Here is a 22,585-nt window from a genome sequence, read left to right on the forward strand (position 1 = left end):
GCCAAGGCCCAAATCCAGTGGGCCCTGTAGACCTTGGAGAGGATTATGCATTTTATTCTTAATGGTATGGGAAGTCACTGAAAGTCTCATGAGTCATCTTTTTAAAGCACTATAGGTGAGGTTATTTTCAAATAATGGCATTACTAAAAGGGGTCCTTTTGACTAGGGAAGAACCTTTCTCAACTTCTCCTTTATTACATGAAACAAAATTCTCATGTTACAAAGGTTAAATTTGTTTCCTTTTATTATACTCAAAAGATAGTAATCTCATTAAAGCTAAACTTTTGTGAATCTAGGTAAAAAAACATATTCAAGGGTAACAATTTCACAATATATATCCAATCATCACACTGTATATTTTAAATTTATACAATTTTATTTGTCAATTATATCTCAATAAAGTTGGAAATTTAATTTTTTGGTATCATTAATTTTCTCTGTTGTTTTTCTATTCCCTGTTTCATTTATCTCTCTTCTAATCTTTATTATTTCCTTAATTCTGCTAGCTTTGAGTTTAGTCAGTTCTTTTTCTTATTCCTTTAGTTGTAAAGCTAGGTTGTTGATTTGACATCTTTCCTGTTTTTTTAATATAAGCATTTAGAGCTATAAATTTCCCCCTTAGCTCTGCTTTCCCTATGTTTTTGGTATATGCTGTTTTCATTTACATTCATTTCTAAGTATTTTCTAACTGCCCTTATGATTTCTTTTTTAACTCCTTGGTTTTCAGAGTGTGATGTTTAATTTCCACTATTTTGTGAATTTTTGAGATTTTCTCTGTTACCAATTTCTAACATCATCTTGTTATGGTCATAGAAGGTACTTTGCATGATGTTTGTCTTTTTAAATTTCTTAAGTCTTAATTTGTGGCCTGACATATGGTCTATCTTGAAACATGCCCCATTGCACTTGAAAATGTTTTGCTGTTGTTTTGAGGTAATGTTCTGTATATGTCTGTTAGATCTAGTTGGTTTATTTTGTTGTTTAAGTCCTCTATTTCCTTACTTATCATCTGTTTGATTATTCCATTACTGAGTAGTGTACTGAAGTCTCCACCTCTTATTTTAAAACTATTGCTCCCTTCATTTCTGTCAGTTTTTGTTTCACATATGATGATATTTCAGTAGTATGTAAATGTTTATAATAGTTATATCTTCTTGCTGTGTTGTAAATTTTATTAGTGCATAATGTCATTCTTTTTCTCTTGTAACATTTTTGGATTTAAGGTCTATTTTGTCTGATATTAGTATAGCCATCCCTGCTCTCTTTTGGTTATTATTTGCATTGATAATCTTTTTCCTTCCCTTCACTTTCAACCTAGTCTCTCTTTAGTCTTTGAATCTAAAGTGATTCCCTAGAGACAGCTTAAAGTTGGATAATATGATTTTAGTCATTCTGCCTACTCTGTCATTTCATTGGAGAGTTTGATCCATTTACATTTAAAATAATTACCAATAAGGAGGGACTGCTATCATTTTGCTATTTGTTTTCTATATGCCTTATAGCTTTTATTGGTCCTCATTTACTGCATTGTTGTCTTCATGTTTAGTCAATTTCTCTTTGTACTGAGATATTTAAATTCCTTTTGCATTTCCTTTTATGTTTATCCTATAGCTATTTTAGTTTTTGGTTACCATGGGATTTCACTTATTCTAAAATTGTAACACTGTAATTTGAATTCATACCAGCTTAACTTCAATAATGTACAAACACTCAGTTCCTTTACAGCTCCATCCCCATTCTTTTGGTTGTTGATATCACAACTTTACATCTTTACACATTTTGTGCCCAAACATGAACTGGGATAATTCTTTTAAACACATTAGTCTGTTAAATTATGTAGAAAACAAAATTTGGAGTTACAGAAAAAAAGTCACAATAATACTAGCTGTTAGAATAATATTTCTGAATGTAATAGTCTCTTAATGTCAAAAACAATCAGTGCAGTTACAAACCATTGCTACAGTAGTACTATTTTATAATTGTCCATGCATTTATCTTCATTGAGAACTGTATTTGTTCATATGGCTTTAGTTACTGTCTAGTGTCTTTTCATTTCATCTTGCAGGACTCCCTTGAGTATTTTTTTCAGGGTAAGTCTAGTGGTAACAAACTTCCTCAGCTTTTGTTTATCTGGAATGTCTTAATTTCTCCCTCATTTTTGATAGACAGGCTTGCCAGATACAGGACAGTTTTTTCTTTTCAGTGCTTTAAATAAATTATTCCACTGCCTTTTGTTCTCTAAAGTTTCTGATGAGAAATATGCTGATGATGTTATTGAGGATCCCCTATATGTGATGAGTCACTTGTTTCTTGCTGCTTTGAAGATTCTCTCTTTTTCTTTGTCTTTTGAAAATTTGATTATACTGTGTCTCGGTGTGGCCTTCTTTGAGTTCCTCTGCCATGAAATTCATTGAGCTTCTTGAATGTTAATATTCATGACTGAAATTTTCAGCAGTTATTTCTCCAGTATTCTCTGTCTCTTTCTCTCAGTTTTCTTTCTGGAACTCTTACAGTGTGCTCTTTGTCCACTTGGTTGTGTCCATGTGCACTGGTCCCTTGGGCTCTGTTTACTTTTCTTCAATCTTTTGTTTCTCTTCCTCTAATTCAAGGATTTCCATTGTCTTATCTTTAAATTCATTGATTCTTTCTTCTGCTCTTTCATATCTGCCTGTGAATCCATCTGATGAATCTTTCATTTCAGTTACTGCAGTTTTAAGCTTCAGAATTATGTTTTGGTTTCTTTTTAGGTTTTCTCTCTTTATTGGTATTTCCATTTTGGTCATACATTGTTTTCTTGACTTTGCCCACATCTTCCTGTAGTTATTTAAGCATCTCTAACACAGTTGTTTCAAGTCTTTGTCTAGTATATCTGCCATGAGGTCTTTTTCAGGGACAATTTCTGCTGATTTCATTTTTCCTTTGAATGGACCATGTTTCCCTGTTTCTTTGCAAGCCTTATGATTTTATGTTGAAAACCGGACATTTGAATGTACTAATGTGGTAACTCTGGAAATCAGATCCTCCTTCTTCCCCCTGGTTAACTCTTATTGTTATTGTTGTTGTTTATTTTGATTTTTAAAAAATTATTGTTGTAGGTTGGGTCTGTGCCAAGATGTAAACCTAAGGTCTTCTCAGTGTGCCAGTCTTCTAAATCACCAGGGAGTCGTTTCAGCCAGAGGAGAAGGGGCAGCAACAAATGCAGGGAATTGCAACAACAATGGCTGCCCACTTCTGTGATCAAAGGCTCCCCACCTCTGTGATCAAAGGCAGCAACCAAAGATCAGAGCAAGATCCCGATATTTGCAAGACAGGGTCCTTTTTACCCACCCTGGCTCCCACAATCTGTGTAGAAGTTGCTCCGGGAACATATGTACAGCAACTACTTGGCTGAGGTGGGGATGGTAGCTGCTGACACCTGAAATGACCAAAATTTACCATAATTTACTGTCCATGTCTTCTTCTAGAAGTTTCAGGGCTTTAATAGTCTCCAGAATTCCAAACTATCTTCATCAAGCAGATTCTTCCAGTACAATTGTTGTCTAGGTGGGGAGACAGATTCCTGGTGCTTCCGACTCCACCTCTTTCCTAGAATCCTCCCTTAGTGATGTAGATGGACCTAGAGTCTGTCATACAGAGTGAAGTAAGTCAGAAAGAGAAAAACATTTGCATTTCTTAATATTCATTGAAACTTTAACATATAGACACTCTTTCTTTGTGCTTTAAAAGTTAAGATTCAGATTATTTTTTAAAACAATTTTTATGATGGATTCCAGTGGAATTGTTCAGATGAGCATTTTCAGTTTGTAGGAAGTATTCATAAGAAAGTTAATTATGCACATGGATGTTTAACCATGGAATTATCTGCTTCATAATTTAAATTCTCCAAAAAAAACATATTTTAAAATGCTCCAAGTCAAAAGAGCTTAATACCTTTCAAAATAGCTATATAGAAATATAATGTAATATTTGTGTTGAATGCTGAAAATATTATTTACAAATAAAATTTTTGTCACTAGTTTTTTAGGGATCTGAAAATCCCTAAAATGTAAATGGCAAGCATTTATATTAATTTATTTGAAACACTTAAAGAACAAGATATAGAAAGGAACATACATGCTCCCAAATACCTAGAGAAAGTAGAATGTTTCCACATCCTGAAATTCATTGAAAAATAGCAAGCAATTGATTACAACTAAAGGAGATGTCTGGGTTCACTACAGAGAAAAATATGGCCTCTCTAGGAGAAATTTTGAGTATTAATATGAGTTAAATAGTATGTAACTTCCTTGAAAATGGAGAAAGAAAAAAATTTAGAAAAACTAAAAACCCTGGGGAAAAATACTGCCCGAGTTGCACTTGCTGCATTAGTTCAGAATCTTCCTTGCATTGTAAGGGAATTTCTGGACTGTCTGTATGGTTTGGTGTATTGCGTAACAGAGAACATAAATGATACAGCAAGACTAGTTCATTCCTCTTTATTTGGAAATGTGGCTAGGAACCTTTAATGGGATACATAAAATAAACTTTTTAGTTTAGTATTTAAAAATACATAAAAATGAAAGAATAAATTGGCCAAAATGCACAATAGGCAAAAGTGACTGGTAAATGTCTCTTTTCTAAAGTGAAAGGCTTAAGAATCAGAACTCTCAATAATCAGATTGTTTGATCTGATTTGCTCTGAATTTCTCATTATTGCATCTTGCTGTAAATATAATGTGCTTCTGTGAACTATAGGAAAAATTACTGAGTTGTATCCAGCTTATAGTGACGGAAATTTATGAAGATCATCAGCATGGATTTATATTGTTCATTCTGATGACAATCCAGGAATACAGGAATAAGTAAAATATTCTAAGAAAGAGGTTGTGCCCTCTAAAAGCTTAGGTTAAATCTTGAAAAGTATATACAGAATTATCATTTTTATTAGTTTATAGTTTTTATTTTTATATGTAATTAATGTCTTTGAGAAGAGAGAATACATTTTCCTCATGTTCAGGTTTATGAGGACTTTTTAGATTCCTTGCTTACAAGTGATTTTCTGTACTCCGGTTTTACAGACTGGGATACAAGTGTGGGACAATACAAAGCTTTAACTTTAAGATAGAATCCAAGCTTTGCATTTCTTGGCTGGTTAATCTTCTGAGCCTCCATTTATTAATCTATGAAATGGAGAGTACAACCAAACTGGTCAAGTCTAAGTATTCAAGGACACAACATCAAATGGGAATTGAATGGTGGATTTTTTGCACAGGCAAAAAGTTTTACTTGGAGAAGTAAAATGTGCTTTAATTATTCAGCAACACAAGAATAGAATCAATAAATTAGTGATAAAGGATAACAACTGTAGATTTAGCAAGTGTCTTTTATTGGATCATTTTTTTCTTTTTTCTTTTTTTAACATCTTTATTGGAGTATCATTGCTTTACAATGTTGAGTTAGTTTCTGCTGTATAACAAAGTGAATCAGCTATATGTATACATATATCCCCATATCCCTTCCTTCTTGTGTCTCCCTCCCACCCTCCCTATCCCACCCCTCTAGGTGGGCACAAAGGACTGAGCTGATCTCCCTGTGCTATGCAGCTGTGTCCAACTAGCTATCTATTTTACATTTGGTAATGTATATATGTCAATGCTACTCTCTCACTTCGTCCCAGCTTACCCTTCCCCTCCCTGTGTCCTCAAGTCCATACTCTACGTCAGCATCTTTATTCCTGTCCTGCCCCTAGGTTCTTCAGAACCATATATATATTTTTAGATTCCATATATATGTGTTAGCATATGGTATTTGTTTTTCTCTTTCTGACTTACTTCACTCTGTATGACAGTCTCTAGGTCCATCCACCTCACTACAAATAACTCAGTTTCGTTTCTTTTTTTATGGCTGAGTAATATTCCACTGTGTATATGTGTCACATCTTCTTTATCCATTCATCTGTTGATGGACACTTAGGTTGATTCCATGTCCTGGCTATTGTAAATAGTGCTGCAATGAACAATGTGGTACATGACTCTTTTTGAATTGTGGTTTTCTCAGGGTATATGCCCAGTACTGGTATTACAGGGTCATAGGGTAATTCTATTTTTAATTTTTAAAGGAACCTCCAGAGTGTTCTCCATAGTGGCTGTATCAATTTACATTCCCACCAACAGTGCAAGAGGGTTCTTTTTCTCCACACCCTCTCCAGCATTTATTCTTGGTAGATTTTTTGATGATGGCCATTCTGACTGGTGTGAGGTGATACCTCATTGTAGTATTGATTTGCATCTCTCTAATGATTAGTGATGTTGAGCATCCTTTCATGTTTGTTGGCAATCTGTATATCTTCTTTGGAGAAATGTCTATTTAGGTCTTCTGCCCGTTTTTGGATTGGGTTGTTTGTTTTTTTGATACTGAGCTACATGAGCTGCTTGTATATTTTTGGAGATTAATCCTTTGTCAGTTGCTTCATTTACAAATATTTTCTCCCACTCTGAGGGTTGTCTTTTGTCTTATTTATGATTTCCTTTGCTGTGCAAAGGCTTTTAAGTTTCATCAGGTGCCATTTGTTTATTTTTGTTTTTATTTCCATTTCTCTAGGAGGTGGGTCAAAAAGGATCTTGCTCTGATTTACATCATAGTGTGCTGCCTATGTTTTCCTCTAAGAGATTTATAGTGTCTGGCCTTACATTTAGGTCTTTAATCCGTTTTGAGTTTATTTTTGTGTATTGTATTAGGGAGTGTTCTAATTTCATTCTTTTACATGTAGTTGTCCAGTTTTCCCAGCACCACTTATTGAAGAGGCTGTCTTTTCTCCATTGTATATTCTTGCCTTCTTTATCAGAGATAAGGTGACCACATGTGTGTGGGTTTATCTCTGGGCTTTCTATCCTGTTCCATTGATCTATATTTCTGTTTTTTTGCTAGTACCATACAATCTTGATTACTGTAGCTTTGTAGTATAGTCTGAAGTCAGGGAGCCTGATTCCTCAAGCTCTTTTTTTTCTCAAGATTGCTTTGGCTATTCGGGGTCTTTTGTGTTTCCATACAAATTGTGAAATTCTTTGTTCTAGTTCTGTGAAAAATGACATTGGTAGTTTGAAAGGGATTTCATTCAATCTGTAGATTGCTTTGGGTAGTATAGTCATTTTCAAAATGGTGATTCTTCCAATCCAGGAACATGGTATATCTCTCCATCTGTTTGTATCATCTTTAATTTCTTTTATCAGTGTTGTATAGTTTTCTGCATACAGGTCCTTTGTCTCCTTAGGTAGTTTTATTCCTAGGAATTTTATTGTTTTTGTTGCAATGGTAAATGGGAGTGTTTCCTTAATTTCTCTTTCAGGTTTTTCGTCATTAGTGTATAGGAATGCAGGAGATTTCTGTGCATTAATTTTGTATCTTGCTACTTTACCAAATTCATTGATTAGCTCTAGTGGTTTTCTGGTAGCATCTTTAGGATTCTATGTGTATAGTGCCATGTTATCTGCAAACAGTGACAGTTATACTTCTTCTTTTCCAATTTGGATTCCTTTTATTTCTTTTTCTTCTCTGATTGCTGTGGCTAAAACTTCCAAAACTATGTTGAATAATAATAGTGAGAGTGGGCAACCTTGTCTTGTTCCTGATCTTAGAGGAAATGGTTTCAGTTTTTCACCACTGAGAATGATGTTAGCTGTGGGTTTGTCATACATGGCCTTAATTATGTTGAGGTAGATTCCCTCTATGCCTAATTTCTGGAGAGATTTTATCAAAAGTGGGTGTTGAATTTTGTTGAAAGCTTTTTCTGCATCTATTGAGATTATCATATTGTTTTTATCCTTCAGTTTCTTAATATGGTGTTTCACATTGATTGATTTGTGTATATTGAAGAATCCCTGTGCTCCTAGGATAAACCCCACTTGATCATAGTGTATGATCCTTTTAATGTGCTGTTGGATTCTGTTTGCTAGTATTTTGTTGAGGATTTTTACATCTATGTTCATCAGTCATATTGGCCTGTTGTTTTCTTTTTTTGTGACATCTTTATCTGGTTTTGGTATCAGGGTGATACCAAACTCTTCAAAACTCTTCTATATTTTGGAAGAGTTTGAGAAGGATAGGTGTTAGCTCTCCTCAAGAAGTTTGATAGAATTCGCTCGTGAAGCCATCTGTCCCTGGACTTCTGTTTGTTGGAAGATTTTTCATCACAGTTTGAATTTCAGTGCTTGTGATTGGTCTGTTTATATTTTCTATTTCTTCCTGGTCCAGTCTCAGAAGGTTGTGCTTTTCTAAGAATTTGTCCATTTTTTCTAGGTTGTCCATTTTATTGGCATATAGTTGCTTGTAGTAATCTCTCATGATCCTTTGTATTTCTGCAGTGTCAGTTGTTCCTTCTCTTTTTTCATTTCTAATTCTGTTGATTTGAGTCTTCTCCCTTTTTTTCTTGATGAGTCTTGCTAATGGTTTATCAATTTTGTTTATCTTCTCAAAGAACCAGCTTTTAGTTTTATTGATCTTTGCTATCGTTTCCTTCATTTCTTTTTCATTTATTTCTGATCTGAATTTTATGTTTTCTTTCCTTCTGCTAACTTTGGGTTTTTTTGTTCTTCTTTCTCTAATTGCTTTAGGTGTAAGCTTAGGTTGTTTATTTGAGATGTTTCCTGTTTCTTGAGGTAGGATTGTATTGCTCTAAACTTCCCTCTTAGAACTGCTTCTGCTGCATCCCATAGGTTTTGGGTTGTCGTGTTTTCATTGTCATTTGTTTCTAGATATTTTTCTATTTCCTCTTTGATTTCATCAGTGAGCTCTTGGTCATTTAGTAGTGTATTGTTTAGCCTCTATGTGTTTGTATTTTTTACAGTTTTTTTCCTGTAATTGATATCTAGTCTTATAGCGTTGTGGTTGGAGAAGATACTTGATGTGATTTCAATTTTCTTAAATTTAGCACAGCTTGATTTGTGATCCAAGATATAATCTATCCTGGAGAATGTTCCATGAACACTTGAGAAGAAAGTGTATTGTTGTTTTTGGATGGAATGTCCTATCAATATCAATTAAGTCCATTTGTCTAATGTGTCATTTAAAGCTTGTGTTTCCTTGTTTATTTTCATTTTGGATGATCTGTCCATTGGTGAAAGTGGGGTGTTAAAGTCCCCTAGTATGATTGTGTTACTGTCGATTTCCCCTTTTATGGCTGTTAGCATTTGCCTTATGTATTGAAGTGCTCCTATGTTGGGTGCACAAAAATTTACAATTGTTATATCTTCTTCTTGGATTGATCCCTTGATCATTATGTAGTGTCCTTCTTTGTCTCTTGTAATAGTCTTTATTTTAGAGTCTATTTTGTCTGATATGAGAAATGCTACTCCAGCTTTCTTTTGATTTCCATTTGCATGGAATATCTTTTTCCATCCCTTCCCTTTCAGTCTGTATGTGTCCCTCAGTCTGAAGTGGGTCTCTTGTAGACAGCATATATACAGGTCTTGTTTTGTATCCATTCAGCCCATCTATGTCTTTCAGTTGGAGCGTTTAATCCATTTACATTTAAGGTAATTATCAATATGTATGTTCCTATTAAAATAAAATAAAAAAGAAGAGAGCAACCAAACCAATAAACAAATCCACCAGTAATAACAAGCTCTAAAAAATAAACTAAGATAAACATAAAAATCAGAAACAAATCAGTCACAGACAGCAAACCTCAAGTCTACAGTTGTTTCCAAAGTCCACCGCCTCAATTTTGGGACGATTCATTGTCTATTCAGGTATTCCACAGATGCAGGTACAGCAAGTTGATTGTGGGATTTAATCCACTGCTCCTGAGGCTGCAAGGAGAAATTTCCATTTCTCTTCTTTGTTTGCACAGCTACTGGTATTCAGCTTTGGCTTTGGTCCTGACTCTGCATATAAGCTGCCCTCCGGCATCTGTTCTCCGCCCAGACAGGAGGGGGTAAAGCAGTGGCTGATTAGGGGGCTCTGGCTCACTCAGGCCAAGGGTAGGGAGGGGTACGGAATGCGGCATGAGCCTATGCGGCAGAGGCCAGCGTGACATTGCAACAGCCTGAGGCGCGCTGTGTGTTCTCTGGGGAAGTTGTCCCTGGATCACGGGACCCTGGCAGGGGTGAGCTGCACACACTCCCAAGGGTTGGGGGGTGTGGATAGTGACCAGTGCTTGCACACAGGATTCTTGGTGTCAGTGGCAGCAGCCTTAGCGTTTCATGCCCATCTCTGGGGTCCGAGCTGATAGCCGTGGCTCACGCCTGTCTCTGGAGCTCCTTCAGATGGTGCTTTGCCTTCTGTGGGCAGACAGAGAAGGAATCCCCTCTCCTAGTGCACCCCGAAACCATGGTCTCTTGACTCTTAGGCAGGTCCAGACTTTTTCCTGGACTCCCTCCAGGCTAGCTGTGGCACACTAGCCCCCTCAGGCTGTCTTCACCTAGGCAACCCTGTCCTCTCCCTGGGATCTGACCTCTGAAGCCCGAGCCTCAGCTCCCAGCACCCACCCACCCCGGCGGCTGACCAGACAAGCCTCTCAGGCTGGTGAGTGCTGGTCAGCACTGATCCTCTGTGTAGGAATCTCTCTGCTTTGCCCTCTGCACCCCTGTTGCTACGTTCTCCTCCGTGGCTCCAAAGCTTCCCCACCGCCACCCACCATCTCCACCAGTTAAGGGGCTTCCTAGTATGTGGAAACTTTTCCTCCTTCACAGCTCCCTCTCAGAGGTGCAGGTCCTGTCCCTATTCTTTTGTCTCTGTTTTTTCTTTTTTCTTTTGCCCTACCCAGGTACGTGGGGATTTTCTTGCCTTTTGGGAGGTCTGAGGTCTTCTGCCAGTGTTCAGTAGGTGTTCTGTAGGAGTTGTTCCACATGTAGATGTATTTCTGGGGAGGAAGGTGATCTCCACGTCTTACTCCTCCACCATCCTGAACGTCCCCCCGATCAGTTTTTTAAATGATCTTTTGTTTAGCATATTTTTTGTAAATGTCAATTCAAAAACTCTTTATTGACTTCTCATTCTGCATTTGAAATATCTAGGCTCTGTGAGGATTGGAGATAATATAAATGATATGTATGATGTGTGTTCTGCTCATAAGATTCTTACAATAAAATCTCACAGTGAAGCATTCAAATACAAAAATAAGGGGCATAATCAATAACAGAAAAAATATTTATAAATATTATTAAGAGGTTAAATAACTAAAATGAGGCTTAGAGTTTTTATAGCTATGGTACAGAGAGGAGTATTTAATTACAAAAGCTTAACTTATGCTCCCTGCCAAAAAAAACCCAAAAAAGCTTATAACATAAAAAAGAATATTGTTTGTATAGACATTTTGAGAAATTAGCATATTTGTGAGTGAAAAATAATATTCTGATTACTTTTAATCATCGAGATTTCATGGGTATTTTATAAAAACCTATTGTGTTAGACTATAGAAGAAAATGTTTGGTAATTATATATCTCTCATATTTTATGTACTAAGTGGATCTTAAAAAATATCAATTGAACTCCCCTTAGATGAATAATTTCTATGTGATAAGAAATAATTATATTTTAAATTTAAAAAGTATGATTAGTTTATGAAAATAATTTTGATGGAACTTTTCTGTTTTCAAATCAAGGTTTTTACAAAGAGTATATTTCAAGAAGAAGCCATTTAATTTCAAGGGACAACAAGTACTTCTTGTGTAAAATCTTGCATCAGTTAAAACTCAGTTATTAAGTGACCATATTGTTTTTATGCATAGTTTATACTCATGATGAAAAAGAACATAAAAAGAAGTATAGTAAAGAAATAATTATGAAGATTCAGAAATGATGATCTTTGATTTTAAAATAGTGTCATCAATACATTGAATAAAAGCCCCACACAAACAGCACATAATCATCTGGTTAATTTTTCTTTCTACTGTTCATCAAAATATATATTCATATGAATTATTTATTACAAAAAACTATATCCACAAATGTTATTTATTATATATTATAATATATATTTATACAAGTTATATATTATCATCCATAAAAGTCTCTAAGGTACTTTTAAAAAGGTGAGATCATATTCTTTGCAACTAATGGAATCTTGAAACACAGTATAATTTGTGTAAAAATACAAATTTATATTTTCAAAAATAAATGAAAATATAATTGAACTGAGATGGTTATTTACATAAACTGCTTAAGAAAACTTAAAGACACTTGTCATTAATAATGAAACTCTCCCTGAAGTCATTCTTATGTATGTAAAAAATAACTGGAGTCAAAGTATTAAAAAATTCTACATTAGGGATAAAAAAGGTAAAAAATTACTTTTATTTTTTTTCAAGCCTATTGCAAACTTCTGCAGAAAGGAGTCAGAATTCTCTCCCTCAGAACGAAAGCTTTCTTTGTCTTGTTTTAATTGTTTAGAGAACAAAAGCTGAATCTCAGGTGAGAAACTTCGGGGATTTCATTTTGTTTTCAGATTTATCTAAGGAGTTTAACAACAAGTGTAATTTTGAACAATCAGTTCTATCGTAGCCAAGCTTTGTGATTTCGCATAGCTATCTGACATGTTTCACAGTTCTTAACAACCTGAACAGTTCCATTTTAGGTGGATGATACAGCGGTTCTACATGGAGGGAGTCCTTATCTCCCTACATTGAATGACAGGAAAAATGCGTGGAGACATCTGGGGTTTAAAAGAGTTAAGTAAACATGGCTAAATTTAATCTCACTTTAGACCTTTGCTCAGCATAATTAGTTTGTAAATATGTAATTTATTTTGCTCCATGGGTTGTAAATATTCTGTAGCCTCTGCTTCTCTTGACAGCCAAAGGGAGGAATTTACAATTCATTATCTGAACAAACTAAACTTATTTTGTTCAACTTCTTTTAATAAAGTTTATTCCCTTCTTAAAGAGAGCATACAACTTCAGATTTTTCTCTCTAGTAATATCATTTCCATACTTGTAAAAATAATGTTTAAAAAGTTCCTATTTCCCTTTCATTTGCCAGTTAAAATGTCATTGTTTTTATGCATTTCAGTATTTTGCTGTACTTTTTACATTTATAGCCAGGTGACAAAATGGCCATTTATGAAACTCAATTATATTTAAATCAAGCAGAAACATTACATTAGTGAGGGAAATTAGCTTTTTTATAGAACCTGTCCCTGTTGCCATGTCAAAGAGAAATTCATGATTGTTTATAATTTTCAGAAGAATTGCAGTATGGTTTCCAAATCATGCTGACTGAATATAACTATGAAAGACCTTAATGTATGCCATTTGTCCTTAGAGAACTTTTAATGGTTTGTAATCTAGACCTACTTTCACCTAATTTTTGAGTTTGAATTTCTAATAAATTGTAGAGAAAGAAACCATTCCCACACCTTAGTTTGTGGTTCTGTTGTTCTATTGTATGGACACATTTGGGGAAAGAACGTCTTTCATTAACTAACTTCATAATTTGAGGTGCTCTATTATAGAGTACACAGCATTTGTAATTCAAGTGGTGGTTTGCTTTCAAGCCCTACCTTGTGTATTCAGAAACCCTATGTTTGGTAAGATGCCAGTAAATTATGGATGATTTCATGTATACATCCTCTCATTAAAGAAAGGCAAGTCAAATTACAGACGTAGGCTTTGCCTCCCCTGAATCTTTTCCTTTCCCTCTCTTTAAATTAGTCCCAATTTATGGAGTTCTTTCTATTTCCCACAGTAATCTTTATGTTCACACAATGTTAATAAGCCTCACAATAAGGGTTATTGTACCAAAACCTTTAGAGTCAGAACTCAAAAACAGACTGATTTCTTGTATATCACTTTGTAAAACTGGCATTAATAGGCTTATTTCCACACCTCTCCCCTATAAATTGGAAGGTCCTCTATAAGGCCTCCCTCATCCACTTTACATTTAAGTGTTTTAGCCCAATGTTGTAATAACAGCTCCATCATCATTTTGCCCTCTTTTCTCCTCTCCTCGGCAAACTGCTCTGCTGTGAAACTCAGTCAGTAAAGAGGAGGGTCTTGACACAGAACAGAAAAATAAGAGGAAACATGGGGAAAATCAGTTCTGACTTGATCAGAACGCAATTAAAGAAATAGGTTTCCCCTTGGCAGAGGTAGAGGGACACCCAAAACTCCTCACAATCCCTATGAAATGTTAGAGAAAGAGGAATGCTGGCAATCCAAGCCAGAAAGAGGTTTTACTAGAATCACTCAGATAATTCAAGTAAAATATGGAGTTGCTTTGCTTTGTGTTTGTGTGTGTGTGTGTGTGTGTGTGTGTGTGTGTGCGTTGTTTTAATTGTTTAATCCAAGTAATTTCCTCAATTTTCCCTGATTTGATCTGCTCTGATACTTTGATAGCTCAATTGTTATGCATTTTTAACCTGAAAAGATGAACAGTCTGATCTCCACACTTCTGATGAAATGAAGAATTTTATTTACAATTAAAATTGTGTGCTTTAAATTCTGTTGCTTTTCTTGTTTGATTACATAAAGACAAACAATTGAATCTAAGCATTACCAGTTCCACACAGCTGAGTTACAGTCTATCTCATGATATTAAAACGATGGTAGCAGCTGCATCTTTACATCATAGAATATGGAGAGGCATGTCACATACCAAAGTTATCTGTAGCAGTAAAAGCATCTATGGCAAACTCTCATATATTCTTGTGTAGCCTACTCTCTGTATAGATTATCTGTGTACATGTTAAGATTTATAAGTATCACTAAGACTATTTTGCCTGTAAACATAAAATATTTTTCCATTAAACAGAAAGTTAAAGGTGAATAAATTTTAGATGATCCATTATTTTGTATTATTTCACAGTCTGTAGATAATATCCCCACTTGCATAAATAATTGATATACAGGGGTGATTATTTCATGAATCACAATTTTTTATCTACACCTTCTTTCAACTTATTTTTATACTTTGTTTCTATGACATTTAATAAAAGTGTCTTTAGAAGTTGAGAGACCACCTCAGTCCTAAGACTTGGTTGAATCTCAGTCAGTGGTGGAATCTGGCCCAGAACCACATGACTTCTTTCATGAGTCTAAAGTCTGCATCACTAAGTGTCTTATTACAAAGGTTATTGCAGCCTGGTTACTTCCTGCCAGAGTCTCTCATATGTCCCCATGCCACATCAAGTCATTCTTCATTAGGGTAAAGAAGAGGATAATCAGATACAAACTACTCCATGACAGTATTGATTGTCCAACGGCCCAAGCATTTTTGTTACAAGCCCTGAAGAATAAACACACTTTTATAAGGCATTAATCTCTGCAGGTCTAGCTCACTTTGGCTTTAAATTTGCTATATTTATTAACTGATTAAATGATAAAATATGATGAATTTTTAACTCTTGAATTCCTTCATATGCTGACCTTGAGTGGAAGCTTTCTCTTATAAGGTCAATAGGATTCCAACTTCTTAGCATTTTAGCTGCCTAACTCTTAGTTTGATTCCCTCTCCCTTTCCATAATCTTCATGACCAGCTTCATCTGTCCACTAATGGTCTCTCCATTGTAGTCGTCTTCTTTTTCTTGGGCTGATATTATGTATTTCACTGACTCCAGGACAACTGGGTTTGGGTTTCCTGAAAAAGCTCACAGGTTGTTAGCTTGTCAGAACTAATTGAATTCAAGTCTTAATTTTCTGATTTACCTTGCAGCTTCTAATCAGTTGTATTTCCCTGCCAATCCTTTTTTCCCCACTTGGCCTCCTTAGGTTTGACACCATGTGTTTTCATCTGAGGCTTGACAAGGCCATGCACTCTCAAAAGCAAGTTCAGTTTTCTTACAGGGTAGAGAAACTGAGAAATACAAACATAAATTTCACTAATTGGAAATGTATCCTTTCTAATGATTTTGAAACATCTTTACTGGATTAAATAAGGTCTGGTTGATATTTGAACCATATTTTTGCCATTAATATTTATCTGGTATATATGATAATATTAGGGAAAAGAAGGGAGCACAAGGAAGTATCAAAATAAATTCATTAAGTATATTCATTCAACATAAAATGAAAAATGTTATTTAGTGAATATATATTAATTATCAGAAACATGTTAATAAATTATTTTGGAATTTTATTGGCTGTGTATCGTCTTCAGTCATTGTTCATGTTAATCAATAGTCCTACAAATGTGATCCTGATTACTTATGGTTTAATCTTTTATTTTATGATTGATTATATCTTCTAGTATGAATTGATCATCTGACTTTAAGTTATTATGTAAGCCAGACATAACTTCCTTTTGATTTTTCATCAAGGCATTGCCATTTCCACTAGTTAATTTTTGCCCTTTTTAGCAAAAACAGTAAGGATAGAAACAACTATGGAATTTTGTTAGCTCCACCGAAGGAATTTGTAAAGATGCAAAATTTTGAAATCTGCAATTGTATTTAAAACTTTCTGGCAAATTAAAGGGGCTGACACTCCCCAGGGATGTTTCTAATAAACTTTTATATCCCTGTACTTTTTCAGATTCTTTCTTCTCCTTTGTGTCATGTTGGATCCAGGCTTGGTATGGTATATAATTGAGAAGAAATTCAGAGAGAAAATACAAGAGATGACAAGCTCCAAGCTAGTGTTAAAAATAATTTGATTTGATTTGAGATTATTGAACAAATGATCCACTATTACAGTAGTCAACTTAGTGACACTTCTTTGATGTGACTCAAACACCTTATACTGGAGGCCAGACTTGTAGATATTGAATTCTATATCTCCATTAACTTCTGTAGAAATCATCTATTTTGAGTAGACAAAGTATTTGAGAATGCATGCTGTAAAGATGTTTTATTTAAATCCTTTTTTTAAAATTGAATATTAAAAAGACGAAAGAAAATATTTTACTTTCTACTTTGTGAGTTGTAAGTATCACAAAAGGAGCTACTAATTTTCTTCTTTGAAAGTTACTGCATGTGGGTAGAAAGCTAAAATAGAGATGAAGAGGAGGATTGTTCAGAAATCATTCTCTTCTTATGTGTATTTCTTAATTTTTTCAGGTATTTCATGGAAAGATTTACAGTGATATTGTTAACTCAACTTTGTAATAGTTTGATTTGTTTTACTTATTAAAATGTATTAATCATAGGCATATTTTTTTTATTTTAGCAATTGTTGTTTTGAGCAACCTGGAACCAAATACAACTTATGAAATCAGAGTTGCAGCTGTAAATGGAAAAGGACAAGGAGACTATAGTAAAATAGAAATTTTCCAAACATTACCAGTTCGTAAGTAATCTTCTCTGTTTTTCTCTTTGTTGCTATGCTCTTCACTTGCAAATTTAAGTGGAATTTTAAAATGCAGGGAGACATTTCAACACTTGGAGGAAGTGAATTATGTCCTTGTTGAAGTGGTTTCTGAAGATGGTGGCATCTCAGATTTATAAAAAATAACATTGTTCTGGAGCAAGGGAAATAGAAAAGTGCACTGTAAGATATACAGTAAAATTGCTCTCAGGAAATTGTCCAATCAGGAAAGTGTCCTACTTATTCAGTCTGATTAATTAGATTGTAGTGCCCAGACTATATTCTGTGAGAGAGTACAAAAGTATCTATGTAACATGTTTAATGTTCTAGTCTTTTGCTGAAGCATGACCATTGCCTTTATTCCATGAATTACATAGACCCTAAGTGTGAGAAAAAGGTACTAATAAATTAATCCATTGCAATGGTGACTGCAGAAGAAGAATAACTATTGCAGTCGCCTTCTTGTTACTACCCTGTTTTGGATTGAAGTCAACTGCATTTACATGAAGTTAGATAGAGTTAAAACAGTATAGATTTCCTTTATGTTGAATAAATTGTTTAAAAATGTGAGAAAACTTGAGTGTGACTAAACAAACACCGTTATATAATCTATACATAACCCTGTCTATTATATACTTATATTAGGGCAGGCAAACTGACCGCAATAATTATCTTATCCTAATTTGTGACCAGTTCTTTTCTGTTGGTTATCATAAAATGTTAGGTGTGTTCTCTTGTCTCCATTCCTGAGGCCAGTGTCTTTTTCAGTTCCTCTTTATTATGATCACTAGGACGACTGCAAGTACATCTTGACTCATAATCCTACTTTCAGACTAAAGTGATTCCAGAACGACTTTGCATTATTTAAATGGAGATCTATCCCTTCTCTGCTTATAATCCTCAGCAGCAACACCCTTCATAGTTTTTCTCATATTCTCTTACTGAATTATTTTAAGACATTATTGTACTGTTTTGTGGAGAAGTTTTAATTCATTTATTGAAAATACATTATGTTGCATGTAAATCATGTCATAATACCTTCACACTAATTTAATTAACTTTAATGAACAATCACTGTATAATTTCTCCATTTACCTTATTTCTATATGGTTGTACTATACATACAAGGCTATTTTAATATTTACTTGCATGCCAACACTCTCAATTGTCGTATTTCTTTAATGATTTGCCTTTTCTCAAATAAAATACTCACTTGCTTAAGTTTATAAACACTGTATTGGAAATAAAGGTAATCTGCTGAGAAAAACCCCAGATTCTCTAGTTTGGGAGGCATGCCATCCTCTCCACTATATTCTGCTTAGTTTGTCTGTCTTAGCATTCCTCTGAGTAGACCAGGTACTACAGTTTTCTGGAACCTTGCAAATTAAAGCATGTCCACTTAAAGTTTCTTAGTATTACCTTATCATATCCATATCCATATCCATAGGGAATTGGAGGAAACAGAGGCAAAGAATGCCAGTGCATGCCCAAGGACATCACATAAGTGACACAGGACAGAGAATTCCCATTCCAAGTTGCCAAGCAGTGATGGCATCCTTCATATAGAAAATTCTTCCACTTCAGTAGATCCCTGTTCATATTAAAAATATTACAAATATCTTTATTATAAGACCATCTCCATATGAATAATAACACTAAAAGGAAGTATTTTCATGAAGCTAGAATTAAAAAAAAAAAAAAAGACAAATTTGAAACCCGTCTATGGATTGGATACTATAAAATTTCTTTATTCAAATCTGCATCTAGCTAAAAACTGTTTATTAAAACAGATAACTAATTGCTAAGCTATTGTATTTCCTGGTAGGTATATATTTTATATAGTTTGATGACAATATGTTTATATTCATAAATATTTACAAAATGTTTACAAACTACTTACAGTAGAAAAAAATGATAGTAGACTATTAATACAAGAAATAAAGTTGTACACTTGTGTAATGTAATGAGTTCTATTCTCAGAGCATTTGCAATATAAACGTTATATTTGGTTCTGAGGTTTCACAGTTTTGGCATGATACTTCCAGATTTATGAATGCTTCTATTTCTTAGATGGGTAAAAAGAGGATCAGAGTTTATATCACAACAAAGGGCAAATAGAAAGTGATAAACCCAGGATAACATCATACATTTTGATTACATGACAGTGTTTTTTTAATTAAAATTCAGTTTCTTTACATATATGAGGTCTGTGCAAATATCAAGAATGTTGTATTGCATATATAGGTGAACCAAGTCCTCCATCGATACATGGACAGCCAAGCAGTGGGAAGAGCTTTAAACTCAGTATCACCAAACAGGATGATGGAGGGGCCCCTATTTTGGAATACATCGTGAAATATAGAAGTGTAAGTACCGTTTATTATCATTTTGCGCAGTGTTTTCAAGTTGCATTAAATTTGCATTGAATTCATAGATATATCAGAAGTGAATGCATATTAGGTAACAACAATGATAAAGTGTTTTCATAGGAATTCAAATGCTTATTTTCCATTGCTGAAATTCATCATTATATGTTGTAGAATGTTTGCTTGTTTGTTTGTTTTGTGTAAAATCTAAGCGTAGATAATCAAAATAATGCTATGGTTTTCATCTTGTGATTTCTAAACTTAGCAACATTTCAGCAATGAGATATCATTTTCCCTGTTTTTCTGACAAGGTTAGCAGGATATTTCACCTTCCACTCTGCTTGATTTTAGTAACTTCAAGCTAAGCTATCTTCTCAACTTTAGTTAATGTAGGTAGGATAAACAAATCACATCTCAAATTTACTTTATTATTCATTTTCATGAATTATTAAATTATTATTAAGTCAAATACATTTATTATTTAATATAGATTTTACAAAATAAATCACTTTAATCAACATTTTTAAAAGAATGGCCACATTTAACTTGAGAAAGAAGGAATAGATTTCTTCAAGTTTAATTAGCACTAATATGGGATTTTGGACAGCTCAAAGCTGCCTTGGGACTTGTCTTCTATGCAGGGGATGAAGGATGTCCTCTAGTTGAAGAGTGATGAAGAAAGTCACCTGGTAGACTTGGCCTTCATCTGAAAATGACTTCAAAGTCCACTAGAAGTGATTTCTGTTAACAACTTTGCCATAAGAACCATTGAGTATTTGTGTCTACTGTGGAATATGTTAAAAGTGAAAGACAATTTTAAACTTTGTAAAGTTTATTTACTAATGATTATGATTATCTCCATAATACTGTGTCAATTCTATTTATTTTAATTTTTTTCCTTTTCCATCCTTTCAAAATTCACTTTAATACATTTAATAAATTCCCTTAAATTTGTTTCTGTGACAAAATTATGTGCAGCTATCATTTTTAATTCACATACATCTTTTTTGTATTCCAACACCTACTCATTTCTTGCAATTTTTGAAATGTAACACCGAATTTAAAAATTTTTCTGGCTTCCAGTTGGCATGATTACTTTTTTATGTTTGTTTGTTTTATAGTGTCTATGTAATGGTGGCCTCACAAAACAGATTGAAAAATATTCCCTATTTTTTTTCTCCACATCAGGCAAACCTTGGAAATTTAGGTGATCATTTTATTTTTAATTTATTTTATTTACCTTCTGTTTTACTAATGTTTATGATTAGGCCCATAATGTCTCAATTTCATGTTTATGTTTACTGAACACTTATTAATACTTTCCAAGTTTGTTATATTTTAGAAAATAGTGTAATTGCTCCTTAATAGTACATAGATGAATTTTAACTATTTTCCCACAAATCCACAGTTTTCTAAATTATAATGTTGTTGCTTTTAAATTCAAACATCTAAATATTTTCATTTTTTTAAATTAATTTTTATTGGAGTATGATTGCTTTACAATGTTGTGTTAGCTTCCACTGCACAACAAAATGAATCAGCCATACACATACAGATATCCCCTCCCTTTTGGACTTCCCTTCCATTTAGGTTACCACAGTGCATTAGGTAGAGTTCCCTGTGCTGTACAGTATGTTTCCATCAGTTGTCTATTTTATACGTAGTATCCAAACATCTCAATTCTGAAGGATAGTAAAAAGGAGTCTAATTTTGAGTAGCATACGTCAACAATTAATTTTAGACACCAGTTCAGTCTTTTACATTTCCAACTGATATCCCCTTCCCAGGACCCCTCTTTGTTGCAGGTTTCAAGCTGGGGACGATGAAGAGCTGTGTGTGTCTTATGGCTAATCTGCTATGGAGGCTTCATGCCTCCCTTCCAAAACAACTCTGAAAGGCTCACTTGTCTCTCTATGAATCTGATGGTGTTTCAGTAGTCAAGCCAGGTTTCTTGGCCATTCTTATTTGACCATCTGGAAACTCTTTGGAAGGGAAAGAGTCTCTCTGTAAGGGTCATACGCTTAAATCAAATTAGTGGGAATTAAACTGGGAGAAAAGAACTTGAATGCAGATTGTGGCCTACAATTGCACCCAGAAGAATTTATGGTACAAAGTTCAGATGAATGGTAAGAATTTGTAGGTAACCTCAATAAAATCCCGTGGTGAACCCTGAAATTCAATGACAAGTTGTAAAAATATGCTTAATATACTCTCTATATGTATAATTTCTACCTAAAACTAAAAGCTGTGCTTCTCTTGGCCTTTTGAAGAGTTGATATTGGAAATAACACAAATGTTATATTGAGTTTAACCAGAATCATTAATTTCAATTGATGATGGCAAATATTTAGTCTTTTAAATTGTATCTTTTCTTCATCTATTAGTGAGTTTTATTAATACAGCATGCATATGTAGGAATGCTGTGACTTTGTTCAGCTATACAGTCAGGTGTCCAAATTGTTTTTCCTGATGTTCTTTCATCCTTAGCATGTTGGCTTTTGTCTTCATATAGATTATCGTGTGTTCCTAAGATGTTGCCCTCACATCTACCTTTAGAACGTGAAGAGAGCAAAAAGAACAAAAGGAGCAATAGGTTGTTTAAGCTTAATTTGTCTGTTTTTCCAGCAATACCATACACATTTTTCAAAAACTCCACCAAGCAGAATTAGAATTATGTCTCCTTAGATAGAATATGTCTCATGACCACCACTAAAAGAAAGGTGTTATAGTTGGGAGTTGGGTCAGCTAAACAATGGAGTCTTCAACATACTGTTAAAGTAATTACCTTTATCATTATACAGGCTGTCTTAGTCTGCTAGGGCTGCCATAACAAAATGCCACAGACCAAGTGGCTTTAACAACACAAATGTGTTTTCTCACAGTTCTGGAGTCTGGAAGACCAAGATCAAAGTTTCAGCAGGTTTAGTGTTTTCCCAAGGCCTCTCTCCTTGGCTTGTAGATGGCTACCTTCTTGTTGTGTCCTCACATGACTGTGCACACACATC

At 34.2% G+C, this 22,585-nt stretch overlaps 1 protein-coding gene across 2 annotated transcripts in view; it reads left to right on the plus strand.

The window, feature by feature from the left end:
• The window catches only part of NCAM2 (neural cell adhesion molecule 2), a 497,247-nt gene that overhangs the window by 427,331 nt on the left and 47,331 nt on the right, over positions 1 to 22,585 (plus strand). For both annotated transcript variants that reach the window (XM_007164135.2, XM_007164136.2), the window contains exons 13-14: positions 17,077 to 17,196; positions 19,459 to 19,580. In XM_007164135.2, the coding sequence (XP_007164197.2) occupies positions 17,077 to 17,196; positions 19,459 to 19,580 (242 nt within the window). The remainder of the gene's footprint in view (positions 1 to 17,076; positions 17,197 to 19,458; positions 19,581 to 22,585) is intronic.

This window comes from Balaenoptera acutorostrata, chromosome 4 (genome assembly GCF_949987535.1).
Source record: "Balaenoptera acutorostrata chromosome 4, mBalAcu1.1, whole genome shotgun sequence".
In the NCBI taxonomy this organism is placed as follows: domain Eukaryota; kingdom Metazoa; phylum Chordata; class Mammalia; order Artiodactyla; family Balaenopteridae; genus Balaenoptera; species Balaenoptera acutorostrata.